At 42.9% G+C, this 19,397-nt stretch overlaps 1 protein-coding gene across 4 annotated transcripts in view; it reads right to left on the bottom strand.

Moving 5' to 3' along the window:
- Window positions 1-19,397, bottom strand: part of NECAB2 (N-terminal EF-hand calcium binding protein 2) — a 366,975-nt gene that overhangs the window by 27,203 nt on the left and 320,375 nt on the right. For all 4 annotated transcript variants that reach the window (XM_034788644.1, XM_034788645.1, XM_034788643.1 and 1 more), the window contains one exon: window positions 15,099-15,178. In XM_034788644.1, coding sequence (XP_034644535.1) covers window positions 15,099-15,178 — 80 coding nt within the window. The remainder of the gene's footprint in view (window positions 1-15,098; window positions 15,179-19,397) is intronic.

The following is a 19,397-nucleotide window of genomic DNA, read 5'->3' as shown; positions in this document are numbered from 1 at the left end:
TGCCTAAGGCCCCCTCTCTCGATAAAAACTCACATAAAGCATCTCCACTGCAACCTACTTCTTCCACAAAAAGAACAGGAGTACTTGTGGCACCTTAGAGACTAACAAATTTATTAGAGCATAAGCTTTCGTGGACTACAGCCCACTTCTTTGGATGCATATAGAGTGAAACATATATTGAGGAGATATATATACACACATACAGAGAGCATAAACAGGTGGGAGTTGTCTTACCAACTCTGAGAGGCCAATTAAGTAAGAGAAAAAAACTTTTGAAGTGATAATCAAGCTAGCCCAGTACAGACAGTTTGATAAGAAGTGTGAGACTACTTACAAAGGGAATACTTCTTCCAGGAATTTTGTGCACCTCGCCCTCCTCACTAACAATCTCTGCACCACCTCCCTTGGCTAAACTGTTGCAATATGTCGTGTCTTGAGTCTGTTTGTCTATCAACAGTGCATCAGGGCTGGCAATGTGTTCTCCTGCATCCCACACTGAGTTGCTGGGAATCTCCCCTTTCAAATGGTATAAAACCTCCTATTTCTATCTCCAAAGGGTCAGGAGATCTAAGCCCTTAAAAGCGCATATGCAAGACTGGATATTCTCCCAATGTTGGATGTAGCCACTGTAAATGCAGGAGGGAAATGTCCCATTCGGGAGACCCAAGGGACCATTTCTATGGTGGGCTGATTTCAGATAAAATGGTGACTAAGGCTTGAAACATTAGCAGTAGTTGCTGAGGGAGATGGCTCAACGGGCAGAGGGCGGGTGAGGATGTGAAAGATGCACGATAAATGCAATTGACCACCCAAATATAATCTCCGCCTATGTGATGTATATATTGATCTAGAACTAGGCAGGAATCCAACAACAACAGGTGTTCCTCACACACTGCTGCCTTGTGCAATGTGCATCTTACACAACATTTAAATCACCTTTACTATTCCCTCCTCCCCACCATGCACCCCAGTCTGAACCCTGAATGAAAGCAACTGATCTTGTCTCTAAATGATCTCTCAGCTGTGTGCTTAACTGATGTCCTGAATTACAGATTTCTCCTATGAAAGAAAGTTAGGACCCTTCACGCGTCTGTACAATCTAAGATCAATAAAGAAGGAACTGACTTTTTTCCCTCACCTCTTTTATTAATGGCCTGTAGATATGGTGAGATTGGAAAATGCAGTTAGTGCAGTTTGCCAACAGAGAAATATGATGTATTACTGTATAATATCAACCAACATTACAAAATTAAAATCAGAGATACATTATGTATTACAGCATGTGTGTGTACAGTAGTGGGTTAAGTTACCCTCAAATATATCAGGCACTGTGGGAACAGGAGTATTGGGAAGTTAGGTGGATACAACCCTATTCACAGTTGTCTCCTCTTGCTCGGAGAACTACCAGGTCTTTAAAATCTCTGAAGCCAGAGTAATGCCTGCATAGCATTATCCCAGGCTGCAGTGGGTTTTATATATCAATATGCGATTGGCATTTTTAATCCCTTCCTAGCACACTGAACAGAGATACTGAAGTCAGTAATGCAAGGAAGTTTCTTCCCTGTGCCGACCTAATGGGGCTCTTATTGTATAACTCAAAATGTTGCTTGCTGAACAGCAAAGTCACCTTGAGCAGAATTTTCAGGAAGTTATTTTCTTATTTTACTGATCCAGCCATCGCTCGGGATGCCAGGGCCCAGCTCAGAGCAGCCCTTCTTTCCAGGCTCCCACATACAACCCGTTTGCTCCCGAAGTGCCCTTGCTTTGTTAACCAAACCAACCAATCAACGAGGCAAACCTGGCACAGACTGAATCAACAGAAGCGCAAGTGGTGTTTGTAAAGACGCCTTTCATTTATTTCTCCTCTGGCCTGCAGTTGGTAAACGCTGCAATAGGTACATGGGGTGCTTCAAAAGAAGGGGTGTTTGAAGACTTTTCAGACAAGAAACTGCATCTCAGAGGATTCTCTGGGTCTGGAGGCAGGCAGGCTTTAGGGGCATGACTGCAGCAAGTCAGCATCATTCTTCATCAATCCAGCCTTCAATTCATCACTTAACAAGCACTATCTTGGTGGTAGAATAAGAGAGAGAGAAAGATGCTGGGTGACTTTCCATTTGGAAGGCTACTGTGGTTTAGTAAAGTTTGGTTTAGAGGCCAGCCACATGAAGGTTCCTATTTACACTGCTTTGCTGTGTCTGGAACAGAACGGAATCAGATTTTAGATATTCTATGCAATGAGCACGGATTGAAATCAGCTATTACAGACGGGTGAATGTACAAGGCAGCTAATTTGATATGAGGCTCAGTGATAAAAAGACCTGAGTCAAGTCTATAGTTTGCATACAGTTTTAATCCTGGGCCAAATCCTTAGCTTGCCTCAAGCCAGCCTCCATATTTGTACACGCTCATTTTGGGTGCACAAAACCTGCATTTGCACCTGCAAAGATGGAAGTTGTATAGTAGTATGTGCAGTGGCTTGATGTGTGCACATCATGCAGTATTGCAAGAACAAAGGTGGAGGATACATCTAAAAAATATCGCCCTTTAGGTTGTCACTAGCTAACCTCAGAGCATTTACAAAGTTCGAGGTCAATGCACTGCAATTAAAATAAAATAAAATTCACCTAAAGTAGGTGCATTGGGAAAGACTGGCCTGTGTGTGAGTACTCCATGCTATTTCCCATCTCCCTTTCATTAACACGTTAGGGAACTTTTCAAGATAGAAAACTGGGGTGAGGGAAAAGTAGAATCAGTTAAAGGAAAAATGCCTGGGTCCTACATGTTCAAAGTGCTCTGTTCCACTACAGAGATCCAGCTCCAATCTTTAACTCCCCAGGATGGCAAGGAGCGGAAGTGCTGAAAAGGCAGTGCGCTCATCGCAAGCTGCAAGGACAAGTAAGTGCCTCGTTATAAGAGATAGCCTCAAGTCACACAATTGGGCTTGAAACTTCCTCAGAGTTCAAGTGTTTGATGATCTGGGTTTTCAGGTCAGATGACTCCCTAGACAAACTAGCAACAACATAATTTTACTGTATATCAGACAGATACTTGTATGTGAAACACCAGCTACCCAACAAAAATCTAACTATAACAAAGCCAATGGGAGAAACAAGATAGACTGGCAAACAAATACCAGCTTGAAACTGCGCTTCAATATCCCACCTCCCCAGCAACAGCACAAACAGCCCTCAGACATAAAACCCAACAGGAAACAGACTTTTGCCCAATAGGAGACTGCCAGCAAGCCATGGTGTATATTCAAAGGGGAAGGGCTTTTAGAAGAGAAAAGCCTGAATCCTATATTATAGTTTCGGAGATTTTTAAGGCTAGATGGGAGCATTAGATCATCTAGTCTGATCTCCTGAATAACACAGGCCAGAGAATTGTATCCAGTTACTTCTTTATTGAGCCAACTAATTTGAATCTGACTAAATTATATCTTCCAGAAAAGCATCCAGTCTTGATCTGAAGACTTCAAGGGATGAAGAATCCATCCTTTCCCTTGGTAGTTTGTTCCAGTGGTTAATCTTCTCAAGACTGTACCTTGAGCTCACCAGCCAATTAAAGAGCTCGAAAGAAACCTGGGGCAGTCCTTCCAGACTGAGGGGAAATAGTGGCATCAAAATAAGCCCTTAAGAATGGAGTGGAAAATAAGGGAAACAGGAAGAAGGAACAGGGTTTCTCTTCTCCAACACCTTCATTTCCCCAAGTTAAGGCATCAGAAGTGTACAGAGTAAAAGAAACAGCACATCGAAACGCAAGCATTATATCATCAGTTCATCCAGTTTCCCCTGTTGCTTCCTGGTACGTGAGGTAGGAGTCAGCCTTGCTCGTTGAGAATAAAAAAAAGTGAATAAAAGTAATGGTAGAAAAACCAGCCCCGGGGCATTCGACAACTGCATTCTGTTACCTTGACAACCAATTTTCTAAAAATATTGTCAAGATGAACATTACTTACAGAGCTGCCTTAAGTTGTTATGACAACACAAGGGGAATGATTAAATCCAGTATTGATATGAACACTTTCCCCCACCCATGTCTTTCTGCAGTCTCCACCACACCAAGTGTGTACTGTAGATATCCAATGGAAGCCCTGAGGATCCTGGCCTGTATTCATTTAATTAGACTAAATTTGAGGTCCCCCACCCTCAACTATATGATCATTTTGTGGATCAGTTCATAACCTGATCCTCATTTCAAACCACTTGATGGTACATCTCCCCGTTCCAAGCTCTCATCTTCCCTATGGCATATTCTATCTATTCCAATGGTCCAGAGGCCACAACTGGATTGAGCCTTCAACTCAGATTTAAGCTATAACTTTTCTGATGTTTGAGTTTTTTATGTGATATCAACATACATTTAATGTTGCCCAAGCCCTAGATGACACTAACTCCATACAGCCCAGTTGTGAATTCTGCTTCCATAATTTAGGATACAGCAAGTATGGTATAACTGCCATGTCTAAACGGCAGGGCGCAGGTGTTCACAGATATAGGAATATAGGCTTCTTTAAAATGTTTCTGTTTTTTTAATGTATGCAGTGTTGTTGTAGCCATGTTGATCTCAGGGTATTAGAGAGACAAAGTGGGGGAGGTAGTATCTTTACCAGACCCACTTTAAAATTGGTCCGGTAAAAGATATTACTTCCCTGACCTTGTCTTTCTGCTTATGTAACTTTCTTTAAGCCACTGGGCTGGAAATAATCAGGATGAGGAATTCTACACACTTTTTGTTTTAATTTTTCATAACAAGCCATTGTGGCATTGTTAAAGCAGGGCCCAGGCGTTCCACGACTCATTGTATCTGTGATATATTGTTAGGTCTGTGACTGTCCTGCACTGGCATGTGCTGTTAAAATTCAAAGGGCATGGCAAGGATAGAAGATATCCAGCAGAACTAGAGGGAGCAAAGAGTTCCTAGTACACCCAAAGGAGATCTTCCTTTCTGCACTGTTCGTCCCAGAAGTTATACTGCATCAGAGATGCTAAGGACTGAATAGCCATTATAGACTGAACTGCCTTCACCTCGAGAGGTGGTTTATTCAGGTCAAGGGGAAGCAATTCAATGGGGCAGCAGGAGGAGAAGTTTGCATTGGCACTGCCTGGACTGCACCTTTTCAGAGGGCATGTCTACGCTACAAGTGCTACATCGGCACAGATGCAGCTATGACGCTGTAGCTCCGTAGCACAGACACTTCCCACATTGATGGAAAGGGTTTTTCCATCAATCTAGTTAATCCACCTCTCTGAGAGGCAGTAACCAGGTCAACAGAAGGATTCTGCCATCGACCCAACTGCATGTACACTGGGGTTTAGATCAACCGAACTACAGGACATGACATTTTTCACAGCCCTGAATGACATAGCTGGGTTGATCTAAATTTTAAGTGTAGTCCAGGGAGGCAGGCTGGATATGTACTTTTTCCTCTAGAGGTCTGCCAGCGCTATCCAGCATACCCAATCATTGCATCCCTTAGACACTTAATTTACCAGGATCGCTGCTGGAAAATCAGTCAGGTAAAAGATCCCCTATATCACACCTTCATGTAATATTAGTGATTGTTCTGGACATTTACTCAGGACAGTATAGGTGCTGGACCTAGCGGTGCTGGGGAAGCTGCCGCACCCCCTGGCTTGAAGTAGTAATCACAACCCAAATACAGGGTTTCTGCCTTCAGCACCCTCACTATAAAAATTGTTCCAGCACAACTGCAAGGCAGGATTGCTGTAGTCAGCCCTGAGCCTTCCGCATGAATCAGCCATACATTTTCTCCAGGTGGCCTCCCTACATTCCGCTCACAGGCTGAGAGTGCCAAGTTGGGACACGAATTTCCCTTGAAACCGGGAACTGGCCGTTAACATCTGAACAGCTTTAGAGGTAATGAGAAATCAACCCTCCCTTTTCTAGGAGGATAAGGAGTAAAAGAGAAGCCATTGTGGGAGGCAGCACATTTCCCAGTAGCAGATGCAACCTTGGCTTTAGGGGAAAACCCTGCTGCATTCCAATTGGCAGGTAAACAATTCAGCTGTGGAAAGCTCCACCCCATTTCAGACTCCAGAGCAGTCAACATCAGTTATAGGTCCTGGTTACCACTAGCACTTAGCACCTTGTGTTTTGAGACTATTGACCCCTCTCATCACTGCAGAAATCCTTCCTGCCAGGAGTCCCACACTGTAGCAATAATATTAACAGTTCAGCAAGCAACCCCACCTCTTCCCCACCAATGGTGGCAATTTTTAATCACTAGCAACTCCTTGACTTAATCGTTAATCAAAACAAGGTCTCACAGCAGTCATGGGCTTGCACCACTTCGCTCTATGAGAAGGCATCTCACTGGCACTGCCATTCGGCTGTCATTAATATCTGTTTGTTTGTGCTAATGAAAAGCCACTCATGAAGAGTCAGAGGTACAAGCTAAATAAAGAGAAAAGGATCTGTATAAAATGGTACAAGTGTTAGTGGAGACTGAAGCTAGCAGGGAGAGAGAGCGTGTGTGTATCTAAGTCTTATGTCGTCCAGGAAGTCAGATGAGGTGTAATTGGCCCTTTGCGCCAGTGTGCAGAGGGCCAATACAAGGTATATGCATCATTTAAATCCACCCAAGCCTATTTTGAAGGCATAGAGGGTGCACAACATTTCTGGCAGCCCTCCGTACAGGAGTGAATATCACCCGTGGACAACAAATATGCAAAAGAAATACAGGGGTTCCAGAAGCGGAGGCTTTGGATCTCCAAACTTCATCCCTCCACCCAATTTCCAAGAATATCAGAGATACGCCGACCAAATCTGAGTCACGTGACTGCGCACCTTTGCAGATGGGTCATCATGAAATAGTTGGGGGAATCAAAGGGGACAGTACCCACAATGCGTGGCTTCCTCCCTCAGTCCTGCTCAGAGAGCAGGTGCTTTCTTGGTTACAGTTAGCTGTGTGCCATGCTGTCTCCTCCTCAGTGACCGACTGCCACCTGTAGCTGCAACCACATCAGGAACGACGTGTGTGAGAGAGATAAGAGCTAGAGTGAAAATGCGATGGGTGCTGCATACTGAAAGGGACATCACAAGGAAGTAAAACATTGGAGGGAAGGGAAGAAGGAAGGGCATGTCTTCCTCATCCTGCCCATAATGGTTTTATTTCTGGTTTGACTGCAGGGCCCAGATCTGATGCATCCTTACATCGTTCCCTGAAGGGAACCTTCCCACAGTAGAACCTTCAGAATATGGCTTCCTCCAATTTACCACTCTTGACCTCTGTTTAAGGATCACCTACTATCTACCAAGGGTTCTCAGGTTACGTGCCCTGAAGTATTCATTCATCAACAAATGCTACCTGGATCTCCTCTCTAAAAAGTTCAAAAGTCAGGATATAAAGGATGTACCATATCATCTATTTCCTTCACAGAATCACAGAAAATTAGGGTTGGAAGAGACCTCAGGAGGTCATCTAGTCCAACCCCCTGCCCAAAGCAGGACCAACCCCAACCTCTTCAGTTTGGCTAGAACACAACATGAAGAGCTCTATATACCTACCTACCTACCGATCTGACAGAGCCCTGTCTCCCCAGGTCATGCTGCCCCAATGCAGATCAACAGATGTGCTTGAATCAAAGCAATCATCAATTGCCCTGTTCTGTTCATTCCCTCTGAAGCATCTGGCACCGACCACTGTCAGAAGACAGGATATTGGGCTAGAAGGAGCACTAGTCTGAACCAGTATGGGCATTCTTATGGTTTCATTCAAAATTTTTATTAAAATTGCATGAACATTTTAGAAAATACAAAAATTGGTGAGTTTTAAACTCTGCAAAAGAGAAACAACTTTCAAATTCCGTATTTGTTTGTGTGGATGTGAAATCTCTTGTCCAGTCAGCTCTAGCTATATTGAATTATGAGTTACGCTGCTGCACTTTAGCGAGGCTGAAGCGTTAATTTTCTTGTATTTTTAAGTAACTTCCAGGGAGCCTGTGGTGTGGATTGGTGCCCATTTTTAGCATTTATATACATCTAAATAAATAAATGTACCACAAAACTTTTTAAAATTGTGTGTGACATACCGTACCATCAACATGAGTGATCTCTTGTTTGTCCACATTAATGAATGAGTTTGTGATTGTTTGGAATTCTATTTACTGTTTTCTCTAAAAGCATTTTTTAGCGTATAAAGAGAAAAATAGAAACATCAGTAACAATTTGAAAAGAAAACTGAAACAATTATTCTTTTCAATTGACTGTGTAAACACACGTTTATGAAGATGTGAAGGGAAAAAATAAAAACCCTGCCAAAAGAAAACCAGCAACAACAAGAAATATGGAGGGCTGTCATCACTAATAGCAATCTCAATTGTTGCTCTCTATTTAGTGCAAGCCATATACCACTGCAGTTCAGAAAAATAAATGTGTTTTTCCAGAGCAGACGTAGAATCATTTTCTCAAATACTAGGCAGGTATTTGGGGCCAGGTTTGATTTCTGAGGATTTATTTATACTTGCTGTATGTAATGGACACTGCGACCTTTTGGGCCAGATTCTGGACTCTCTCCAGTCCCCTCCCCCCCATGCACACACAAATTAAAATGGGCTATTTTCATAAATATTTTTCATTTTCTCAAGAGGCCTCTTCACAAATGGAACAGGAATGGCAAAATGTCAGGGAAAATTGGACAAACTAGTGAAAGGAACCTGAAAGGGAGACCTGACAACTGAGGAAAAGCTAAAACCCTCCTTGGGAACACTCCCTTTGAGAGACTCTTAAATAGCAAACAAACGAGGTTTGTGAAATGTACCAGTTTATAAGGAAAGCAGAGGCGTGTTGCGTTCTCAAAGAGACATGTTGCTTTTTCTCTCCCCTTGAAAGCAGTTTTTGTGTTTCTCATTTTCAAACACAAGAATGTGGTACTACAATCCCTCTGCGGAGGCCTCCATCACTATAAGTCTCTATTTTCCTACCCAGCTCAGCGAATAGCATGCAGGGGACTAGCTGTGTGGGAGGGGCCAGGGGGGTGAGATGTGTGTGGGGGTGTTAATTAGTCTCCTCCATTGTAAAAATGCAAATCAAAACTAAAGAGTTATTTATTTGTGGTTACAAAGCACCCATCCAGCACTCTGAGTTGGACTAGAAGAACCACAATGCAATTCAATAGGCTGAGGCAATGGCTACACTTGCAGCTGTAGAGCGCTTTGGGTTAAACCAGCCTTTGGAGAGTGCACTAGGGAAAGCGCTGCAGTCTGTCCACACTGACAGCTGCAAGTGCACTAGCGTGGCCACATTTGCGGCATTTGCAGCGGCATTGGGAGCGGTGCATTATGGGCAGCTATCCCAGCGTTCAAGTGGCTGCAACATGCTTTTCAAATGAGGGGGGTGGGGGGAGGGTGTTGTTTGTATGTGGGGGGAGAGAGAGAGTGGGTTTTTGGAGTGCTGAGTGTGTGTCAGCACGCTATCTTGTAAGTTCAGATCCCCCTAGCCTCTCACTCACTCAGTAAACGTTTGCTTTACCCCGTTGCAGATAAGCAGCTGCTGTCTGAAATGGAGCTCTGAAAAGGCACTGCCGCACTTCTCAGCCGATTTCACAACAAAGAGAAGAGAGGCCACTTGACTTAAGGGGATTATGGGACATTTCCGGAGGTCAGTCAGAACGCTGTAACTTAACTCCCCTTTTACACTGGCCCCGGGGCAGCTCAGCCAATATGCAACAGCCGTTATCCCTCTCATGGAGGTGGAGTACCAGGAGCGCTCTAGCCAGGGAGTCAGAGCTCTCTACGTGCCTTGCCAGTGTGAACAGGGAATAAGGTAGAGCGCTCTGGGAGGCTTTATTGCTGTATAAAGTGCCAGTGTAGCCAAGCCCTGAAGGACCACAATGGGATTTGCTCCCCGTACAAACTGCTACCTTCACAGCTTATTAGAACTACAGGGAAAGGGAAAAAATCATTTTGGAGAACATCATTTCCCATCAGCATTTCCATCACAACAATAATTCAGTGCTGCAATCAGCCCCCAATCATCTTTTCCTACCCCAAGGAGAGCTGTGACAATAAATCCTGTACAATCACTAAAGGCCTTGTCCTCACTGCTAAGAAAGGTGTCTTTTACCTCAGGGTAACTAACATGCATGGAGCTATCCTGACATAAAAACAGTGAAGACCAGGCACTTCAGTTTTACTGAGAGGTAAATAGGGTTAGTGGCGATGAGTTACCTGGTGGTAAAACAGAAGTACCTTGTTTTCACTGGGTTTTTACCTGAGGACAGCTCAGAAACATCAGTCATCCTGAGATAAAAAAAGCACCTTTGTTAGCAGTGAAGACAAGGCTTTTATCTGATCTCTGGCAGACCAAGGAAGGAAGAGAGTTCCAGAGCCAGAGAAACCCCAGAGAATGCCTTGCTATCGGTCCTCTGCCATTTATATATTCAGAAGGGGCTCATAGCTCACATGACCAAACCTCAACTGAAGGTGATTCCTCTTCTCAAATCCCTTAATATTCATACATTTAAAAATCTCATTTTTTTAGTTTTACAAAAAAAAAAAAAAATTAAATGAGTGTTTGTTATGGTTGAAAAAAAACCAACAAAGTTTTGAAAGAAACAAAAAGTTATCCATGAAAACTGCAACTGTTCCACCAAAATCTAGTCTGAGGCCACCAATGCATTCCAAATAGGGCAGCAAGCTCTCAGATGACAGCTAGTATCAAGAATTGGTTTGCATTCGGTATCACAATTACTTCCAGAAATCAGGACCATTTGCAAATGTGTGGCTTGTGCCACAAAGAAAAAAGCACTAAAAAAAGGCAACCGATGGCTGTATTACAAGACACTATGGAAAGTATCAGGGGAATGGCTGAGACAATTCAGATGCTGTGGCAAAAAGTAAGCAAACAATTCTGAGAGTCATCTGTAGAAGGAGGGATAGCTCAGTGGTTTGAGCACTGGCCTGCTAAACCCCAGAGTTGTGAGTTCAATCTTTGAGGGGGCCATTTAGGGATCTGGGGCAAAAATCTGTCTGGGGATTGGTCCCCCTTTGAGCAGGGGGTTGGACTAGATGACCTCCTGAGGTCCCTTCCAACCCTGATATTCTATGATACTGCGCCATTACTGTAGCTGGGATGAATAAGACTATGCTTGGAATAGATTTGACTACTTATAAATGGAGAAAGAAAACTTTACAGAAACAAAGAGGATGCTTCAGTTGATAATTGGAAATGGACGTAAATGTTTTAATTGCTTATGGGGGATGCAGAAGCTAGGTCTGTGGACATCTCTTTTCTAGAGACGAGAAGTATTTGCATAGAGATTGTCAAAGTAGTTTAAACTGTTTTACTTATGCTTTAACTGCTATTATTTGCTTTTGCATTTAAACTGAGATTGACATTTGCAGTACTTTTGCAGTATCAATCTACTGCTTTGGCAGATCTTTATCTGAGGCTTAACTTTTACTTTATCTCGTATTAGAGGAGGCTACTTTTGAAAGGGAGTATTTCCTCTATCCTCCTCTATTCCTTTGCCATGGAATGTGTCTGTTTATTGGGTTCTAAGACTATTTTAAGTTACTGTAAAATTATTACATTTTTATTAAATAAATACTTTCTGCAGTGACACTGCGTAAAAATGCAGTTTTACATTTCAATCACTAGATGGAGTCAGAATGCCTAAATCAAGGACTTTCCCTTTTAAAGGTACTGTTAAATGTCATCTCACTTTACAGTTCTGTAGATATATGTTTTATATGTTTTTTCAGTTTTCCTAGTTTTCTTGGGGCTGTAATGGGTGCATTCTGCCTATGACATTTTCAGCCCTCCAGAACAAGCCTGACATTGATTGACTGATGAATTCACTACAATCAGCTATGCCATTAGACACTTCCTCAAGGCAATTTACACTGGGATTGGCTGGAGTTCTGGTAGCTCCTTTCTCCTCCCTCAGACTCATGTGATTTATCTCCCTTCTATCATAAGCAAAGTAACCCATCTGTAAAGGAAGAAGGATACTTCTGGTCAAAATTCTTCTAATTTTCATAAAGAACGACGGAAAAATAAAAAAAATTCAGAGTATTTTTTCATTTACTTTTTTCTTCTTTTCCTGTCAAGCTTAGAGAATGATCAACATTTTATTTTTAACTGGATGCTTTTGGCAACTTTTTTCTGTGATTTTCAACCAGCACCAATACCCACCCTAAAGAGATCACTTCCCCTCCACATATGATGATGTTGCATTTGGGACCAGCAGTGGTCAGACCTGCCAAGTCTATTGTTTTTACCCATAGATTACAGATTTCTTGCCTGTTCTCCCAGCCTGCAAGGAAACTCAAGTAACATACTAGCTTTTCTAATGTGGGGCTCAGTCCTCAACATGAGGGGATTGTATCTGTAGTGGGAGTGTAATTTGACCATGTTAAGAAATATACCTGGCACCTTGATATTTGATCGTCTTCCATCTCCCTAGCTTTTCTGAATTAACAGTATTCAAACTCAAGCCTCCTCACAAGACAGCTCTAAGCAAATATTTCTCTCTCTTTCGTTGTATTGTCTATTATTCTCGTTTGATCTTTTTTCAATTTGGAAATCTGAAAGGAGAATTTCCTGGGGCTGCCTTGGAATTTTTCCATATGGTTTCCCCCAAGGTCAGAGAGCAAACACTTCTCAGCTCTTGGGTTTTTAATGCCTGCCTGAAATCCTAGCATGCTGAAAATGTCCATGTACTTTTGAACCAAAATGTAAGAAGATATGGGAGGAGGCAAAGCTAGCACAGAAGATCTTGGAGAGCTAGCCAAGGTCTGGTTAACCCTCCACGGGAAAGGTGTGCAAACTCCTGTTGGGGTCTACCAAGTCCATAGCACAATTGAAGAACCAACCAGATTTCTTAGAAGTTGAGTACCTCTGAAGAATCTCCCAATGTACGGCTTTATGGATCATTAAAGCACTAGAAGAAGAGATGCATGTTAAACTGGAGGCATGTGCGCCTTGCCTTTCTAAGCCCCAGGATAAGGTACCAGCCATTGAGGAGGAGCTACAGACTGTAGCAAAACTGCATCAGTTGAAACAAGGGAGGTTGAAAGCATCAAGCACATATCCCTGGTGCTAGTGAAAGAAAATGACTCACCAGCCGAGAAGCAGAGGGGGGAACAAATCAAACTAGATGTTAGAATCTGAAGTTATCAATGGCACCAAAACCAGGGTCAGGATGAAAGATTCATTTGAACTCACTAGAATTTAAAGTGAATTTAAACCTCTACTCCGGGAGGTTACTAAAAACAGGATTATGGGGCTCCACGTTTATTGTCTTCTCAAGAATCTGTAGCAAATTTGCTCACTTTACAAGTAAAATGTATTTTCCGACTGCAGACTCACCCTGTGTTATTTCTCTCTGGTCCTTCTGGATTGTCCATTACCATCACTATTTTTTAATGGCCCCTGTTGGTCCCAAGAATTATGATTATGGTATTTGAATACAGGTCGGTCGCATCTTACGCGCATTTAACATGTGCAATTTCAGCTTTACGCGGTCGGCAAAAACAAAAGAAAAAAAGAGCAAAATAACAATTTTAATACTGTACCTGTAGTGTGGGCAATTCCGCCCGCCATTCAACTCAATGTAATTTTGACTATACGCGGTTTTCGCTTTACACGCTAACCGCGGAACGGAAGATGAGACTCGCCTGTAGTGCCTTTCATCTAGAAGGATCCTAAAATGCTGTACAAACCGATTCATAGCAATGTAGGCTCATAATGTGACATGGAATTAAGTGAGAACTTCTTCATATAAACTGATGGCATGATATTTCCCAAAGTGATTATATAAAAAAAAAAGTTTTGCTACATTGTGTGGGTTGGATTTATATTGTGTACATACACAGACACATACACACACTAAAATCCTTCAGAAAAGTCTGTTAGCAGACTCAAAATCAACCATCATCAAGCACTTCAGCATATAAGAGATCTCTGATGGACCAGTGGAGCTACTGTATTAGCTCAACACCCCTAATGAAATGCTAAATGAAAGCTCAGCTCAAAAATGCTGGAGGCAACTTGCGCAGAGGCTGACAAGAGAACATGGTTTAAACAAGCCAGTCTTCTGTTGCTTTAAAATATACCAGTCAATCAATAGGCTTCTAGAACCTGGATATCTAGCAGTGTCTAAAGCAGGGGTAATTTATCTCACTTAGAAAAACTGCTGATTATAAGAATAGTGGCACACAGACAGAATAATTGATAAGGAATGCTTAACAATGACTTTTAAAACGAATGACTGTACATCTGTTGTAAGGGGCGCACAGCTATTAGGTATGTTACTGAATTAAAAAGTGCTGACATTCTGTATAGCTTATTCAGGTGGTAAAGTTGAAGGCCTGACCCTGCAAACACTTACTGCTGTGAGTATTTACTAGGGACAGTGTGTGCAAGCAGCGCAATAGTGATTGTTTGAAGGATTATGCCCATACGGAGCAAATCCAAGGCCTTCCTCTGAGCACTTAGCTTATGTCTACACTGTAATTAAAAACCCACAGCTAGCCTGTGCCAGCTGACTCGGGCTTGTGGGGCTCATGCGGAGGGGCTGTTTAATTATGGTGTAGTCATTTGAGCTCTGGGACCCTTCCACCTTGCAGGGTCTTTTTTGTTTGTTTTTTGGATATAAAAATTCCAGTGCAGCATTTGCAACCCAAATGCTGCAGTAATGCATTAGTGCACAAGGTCTGTTTTCATTGCCCAAAGTCAGCAAAGTGCCACACGTAAGCAGACTAGTAAAGAAACACCATACATGGTGACAGGGGAATTGGGTGCCTCAGTAGTAATCAACTAAGGTATCACTTTTAACCAGGAAGAAAAGTCATTTTTAAGACTATGATTTTTAAATCGACAGTGTCCCTTTCAATATTCTGAAACAGCATTAACTGGCGATGCCCTTTTCTGTGGGGTGTTAACATTTTTGTTGACTCAGACCCAGGGTGGTAACTGGCATAAACTCTTGGGCACCGTCACGCGTACACAAATACTGAGGGAAAATGGTGGGCAGGCTTTGGCTTAAGAATGCAGCTTTCACAACAGTCTCCCAACTGAAGAATAACTAGACTTTGGGCTTTTCTAGCCAAAACCTTGAAAAAGCCTCTTACCTTATTTTCCAATCTTCCAATCAACTCAGCTAATCTGTTAATCTGAGCTTCCAGCCCTTCTTCCTTGGTTTCTGAGGAACCTAATGTAAGAAGCCAAGTATAAATACAGCAAAAAAAGAAGCCTACACATACATATATGCTCTGAGCATATGATTAAGGTGCTTAAAAGCAGGGTGGTTTCTAAATTTTCCCTCAGAAAGGGCCTGATCCAACTCTCCCGGAAGTCAATGGAAAGACATTTGAGTTTAGTGCTGGTTTGAGCCTAGTACCAATATTTGAGCCTAAATTGAAGAAGGGAATAGAAATCACAGTTAAAAAGGGATATGTTTACCCAGCAGCTGGGCGGTGCCATTCCCGCTGGGTGCAGGTGGACATCTTGCGCTAGCTCTGCTCAAGCTAGAACACTAGACCTAGCAGTGTGGCTTTGGCGGCTGCAAAGTTATTACCAAGATTTAAACTTTCCCAAAGTCTGGATCTAAAGCTTTGGTTCAGGTCTGTGTCGGTATATCATTTTAATGGTCTCATTTGATCTCATTTCATTTTGAGCTCTTCAGCAGGAGATCAGCTCCCCTTCTGAAGGAAATGCAGGGGACTGCATTAATGTCCTACTCAAGTTAACTTCATGCTGATTCCCTGCACAAATCCCCATGCAGCATGTATATCAAATACCCAGCTCTGTGCCGGAAGGGCCTTCTCAGGGCCAACGGTCACACTTCAATCCTTACAGAAACAATTATTCTCTGTAGCAGGCAGATATTACACATTGTTCTCTGATTGTTCCCATCTGTAACCTGCCATTACCAGACATCCCTTGGCAGCTGCCTGGCCTCCAGGCAGTTTACATCTCACTTACAGCACTGTAGAAGAAGATGAGGGTCAGGCACAGACAGACAAGATAGCCTGCAGAAGACCTGCCAGTATGGCTAAAATTTCTTCTCAGTTACAGAAATCAGCTCTTGGCTGAGAAACACTTTGCCAGAACCACCAGGGCAATGTTTACACCATTATGCTGATGCTGCTGGAATCATTTGGGAATATGAGTTCAGTTCTCAGCCCTGCTGGCCTGAGGGCTTTGACATGCAGGATTTTTGGACTAGTTCATCAGGAAGGTCATTCCTTTGACCAGCTGAGTGGCTTGTTGTGAGCAGTGAGGCTCTAGAGTGAATTTCTTGGAGACCCAAACAGAAGGAAAAGTTGGGATACATCCTTGCCTCTGATAAGCTTAGCATGTGACCTCCTGTCCAAACAGTATCTTCCGAAAAAGCATTTCCCATCTGGGGAGTTGCTCTGTCCTTTGCTGAGTAGGACTGCACTGCTCTCTAAATACTACTGCAAAAATCCAAACCCAGAACATTTACTCCTCCAGTTCCAAAAGGCAAGGACACAGAATGCGACAACCCTGGGAGTGCTTGTGACATTGCTACTGGTAAATGCTGTGGCAAGGGATCGGCAGTAAGCAGACGTATCACAAACACGTTTGCTTTTGCTGGTGCTCTTCCCTGAGGACCAATTTAGTTAGGCTCTCTGATGATTAGAAAGTGTGGAGAGATGGGGTTGAGGAAGCATTCTCCATATGTTTCATATCTCAACGTTTCTTCAAGCTTATTTGTTAACTGATGTGGAGAAGATTATGCTGATAGAAAGCACCATGGAGATGGATGCGGATCACTGCATCACATAGTCCCATGAATATACCCAGCAGATAGAGATGGGGTCAAGCAGCAAAAATTTAATCCTGACTTGCGCAAAGTTTGGGGTATTAGGGTTCAGGAATGTTTGAATCAGAGGTTGAGCTTTGACTCATTAGAGAGATGAGGGCCAAGTTCACATGTGAGTTTCCCCAAAGCTCAGGAGTGTTCTGAACCATGGTTGTAGTTTTAGAGGGGTCCTGGGATAATGTGTGTACCCCACACAGGCAAGGAAAGGGTTAGGGTGGGCCTTGGGCCAATTATGCTACCTGGCTGCATGTGCAGGGCGGACCAGAGGAATTAAAGATGAAGCCCCTCTGGGGAGCAGCTGGGTGGTGCTGTGAAGAAAGGAAGTCTGGAGCAGCAGTGGAGGCTGGGGGCTGGTGGCTGGCTGGGCTGCGGCAGCTGCTGGCCAGGCTCCAGGCTGGCAGTGGAGGCTCAGAGGGGTTGAGAGCTGGAGCTTGGAACTCAGCGACGGTTTAGGCTGGTGACTGGCTGGCTGGAAATACTGTCTGAGAGGGAAAGGCTGGAAGTTACGTTGGAAAATGAGGGAGAAGAAACAAGGTCTGAGGAATGGCTTCAGATTAGGAAGAAGAAGAAGAAAGGAACAGAAGAATCTGTATGTGGAGAAGAGGGAGCAGGCAGGGATGGAAAAAAGAGTAAGGAAAAGGATTGACATTTTATAATTATCAATTTACTAGTTGAAGAGGTAAAGATGGGAGATGTTAATCCCAGGAAAACAGTGGAATGGATTCAGTGACATATCTGAGATATATTAAGCTATCGGGGGAGGGATAGCTCAGTGGTTTGAGCATTGGCCTGCTAAACCCAGGGTTGTGAGTTCAATCCTTGATGGGGCCACTTAGGGATCTGGGGCAAAATCAGTACTTGGTCCTGCTAGTGAAGGCAGAGGGCTGGACTCAATGACCTTTCAAGGTCCCTTCCAGTTCTAGGAGATGGGATATGTCCATTAATTTAATTAAAAAAAAAAGAGCTAAAAGAATGCACAGTGGAGATTCCTTAGTAGAATGTACATCTAAGCAACAGGCTGAGAAACTTCTTAAAAACACAATTTTAGGGAAAGCAGAAGTAATTTGCCAGCTACCTAAATTTATAACAGAAGCAAGAGGGTGAAATATATGGGGTTCCCCTAGGCATGACTGAGGATGAAATTTAAAGGGGTCTAGGGGAGGACCAAGTGCTGTTTGTTAAGTGGTTAATTAGCAGGACATGGGGAGACCACAACGATCCGAGTAACATTTAAATGTGCAATACCACCTGATAGGGTTAATATAGGCTATCAGCTCTTCCAGGTTACACCATATATCCCAGCCCCTTTGGGATGGGTATAAATGTCAAAGGTTTGGGCAGGTGGCAGCTGCCTGAAAGGAGGAATTGAGGCGTGGTACTTGTGGAGGAGAACACTCACATGAGATCTGTATGGAAGGACCCAAACTAAAATGCAGCAGCTGTGGGGATAAGCACAGTGCAGCATTCAAAGGGTGCATGGCAGTGGAACAAACTAGAGAGATACAGAAAATTCAAATGATACATAAAATATCCTATGCAGAAGCCACCGAAAGATATTCACAGTGAAATGTGGAGGAGGAGCAAAATGCCAGTGAGGGAAAAGAGCTGCTGGGACAATAATATGCAATTCAGGGCAGGGGAACAGCTGAAGATGTACTGCTTGTAGGCAAAGAGAAATGTATAGCATCTATGATACAAGTGATTCATTTTACTTTACAGACAGGGGAAAAGACTGAAAGAATAAACATTATAACAAAAGTGGCAGAACAGTATTGCATATAGGCAATCTCCAGATAGACCACATTCATGCAATTTTAAATGAAGATAATAATATAGTTGAAACAACATGGTTGTAATAGTTTTTCTGATTTAACACATATAGTTTAATAACACATGGTTAGGAGTTAAAGAAAACAGCGTTTGACATGGAAAACAAACCTGATGTGACACGTATACAAGAAACGTGGTAAGTGAGAAAACTTATGATTAGACTTCTAGGATATGATGTAATCAGACTATGCACTGGCAGACCAGGTGCCAATTCATGCCTAAGCCCCAGGCCTCACTGACCACTTACAATGGAACAGCTGGAAACCAAGCCAATTCACTTGTGTATTAATATAGATCAGGGGTCGGCAACCTTTCAGAAGTGGTGTGCCAAGTCTTCATTTATTCAATCGAATTTAAGGTTTCGCGTGCCCGTAATACATTTTAATGACAGGTTTCAGAGTAGCAGCCGTGTTAGTCTGTATCCACAAAAAGAAGAACAGGAGTACTTGTGGCACCTTAGAGACTAACAGATTTATTAGAACATAAGCTTTTGTGGACTACAGCCCACTTCTTCGGATGCATATAGAATGGAACATATATTGAGGAGATATATATACACACATACAGAGAGCATAAACAGGTGGGAGTTGTCTTACCAACTCTGAGAGGCCAATTAAGTAAGAGAAAAAAAACTTTTGAAGTGATAATCAAGCTAGCCTAGTACAGACAGTTTGATAAGAAGTGTAAGAATACTTACAAGGGGAGATAGATTCAATGTTTGTAATGGCTCAGCCATTCCCAGTCCTTATTC

The sequence above is a fragment of the Trachemys scripta genome, chromosome 13 (assembly GCF_013100865.1).
Source record: "Trachemys scripta elegans isolate TJP31775 chromosome 13, CAS_Tse_1.0, whole genome shotgun sequence".
NCBI lineage: Eukaryota > Metazoa > Chordata > Testudines > Emydidae > Trachemys > Trachemys scripta.
Note: the sequence above shows the minus strand (reverse complement) of the source record. Positions and strands in the feature narration are given on the sequence as shown.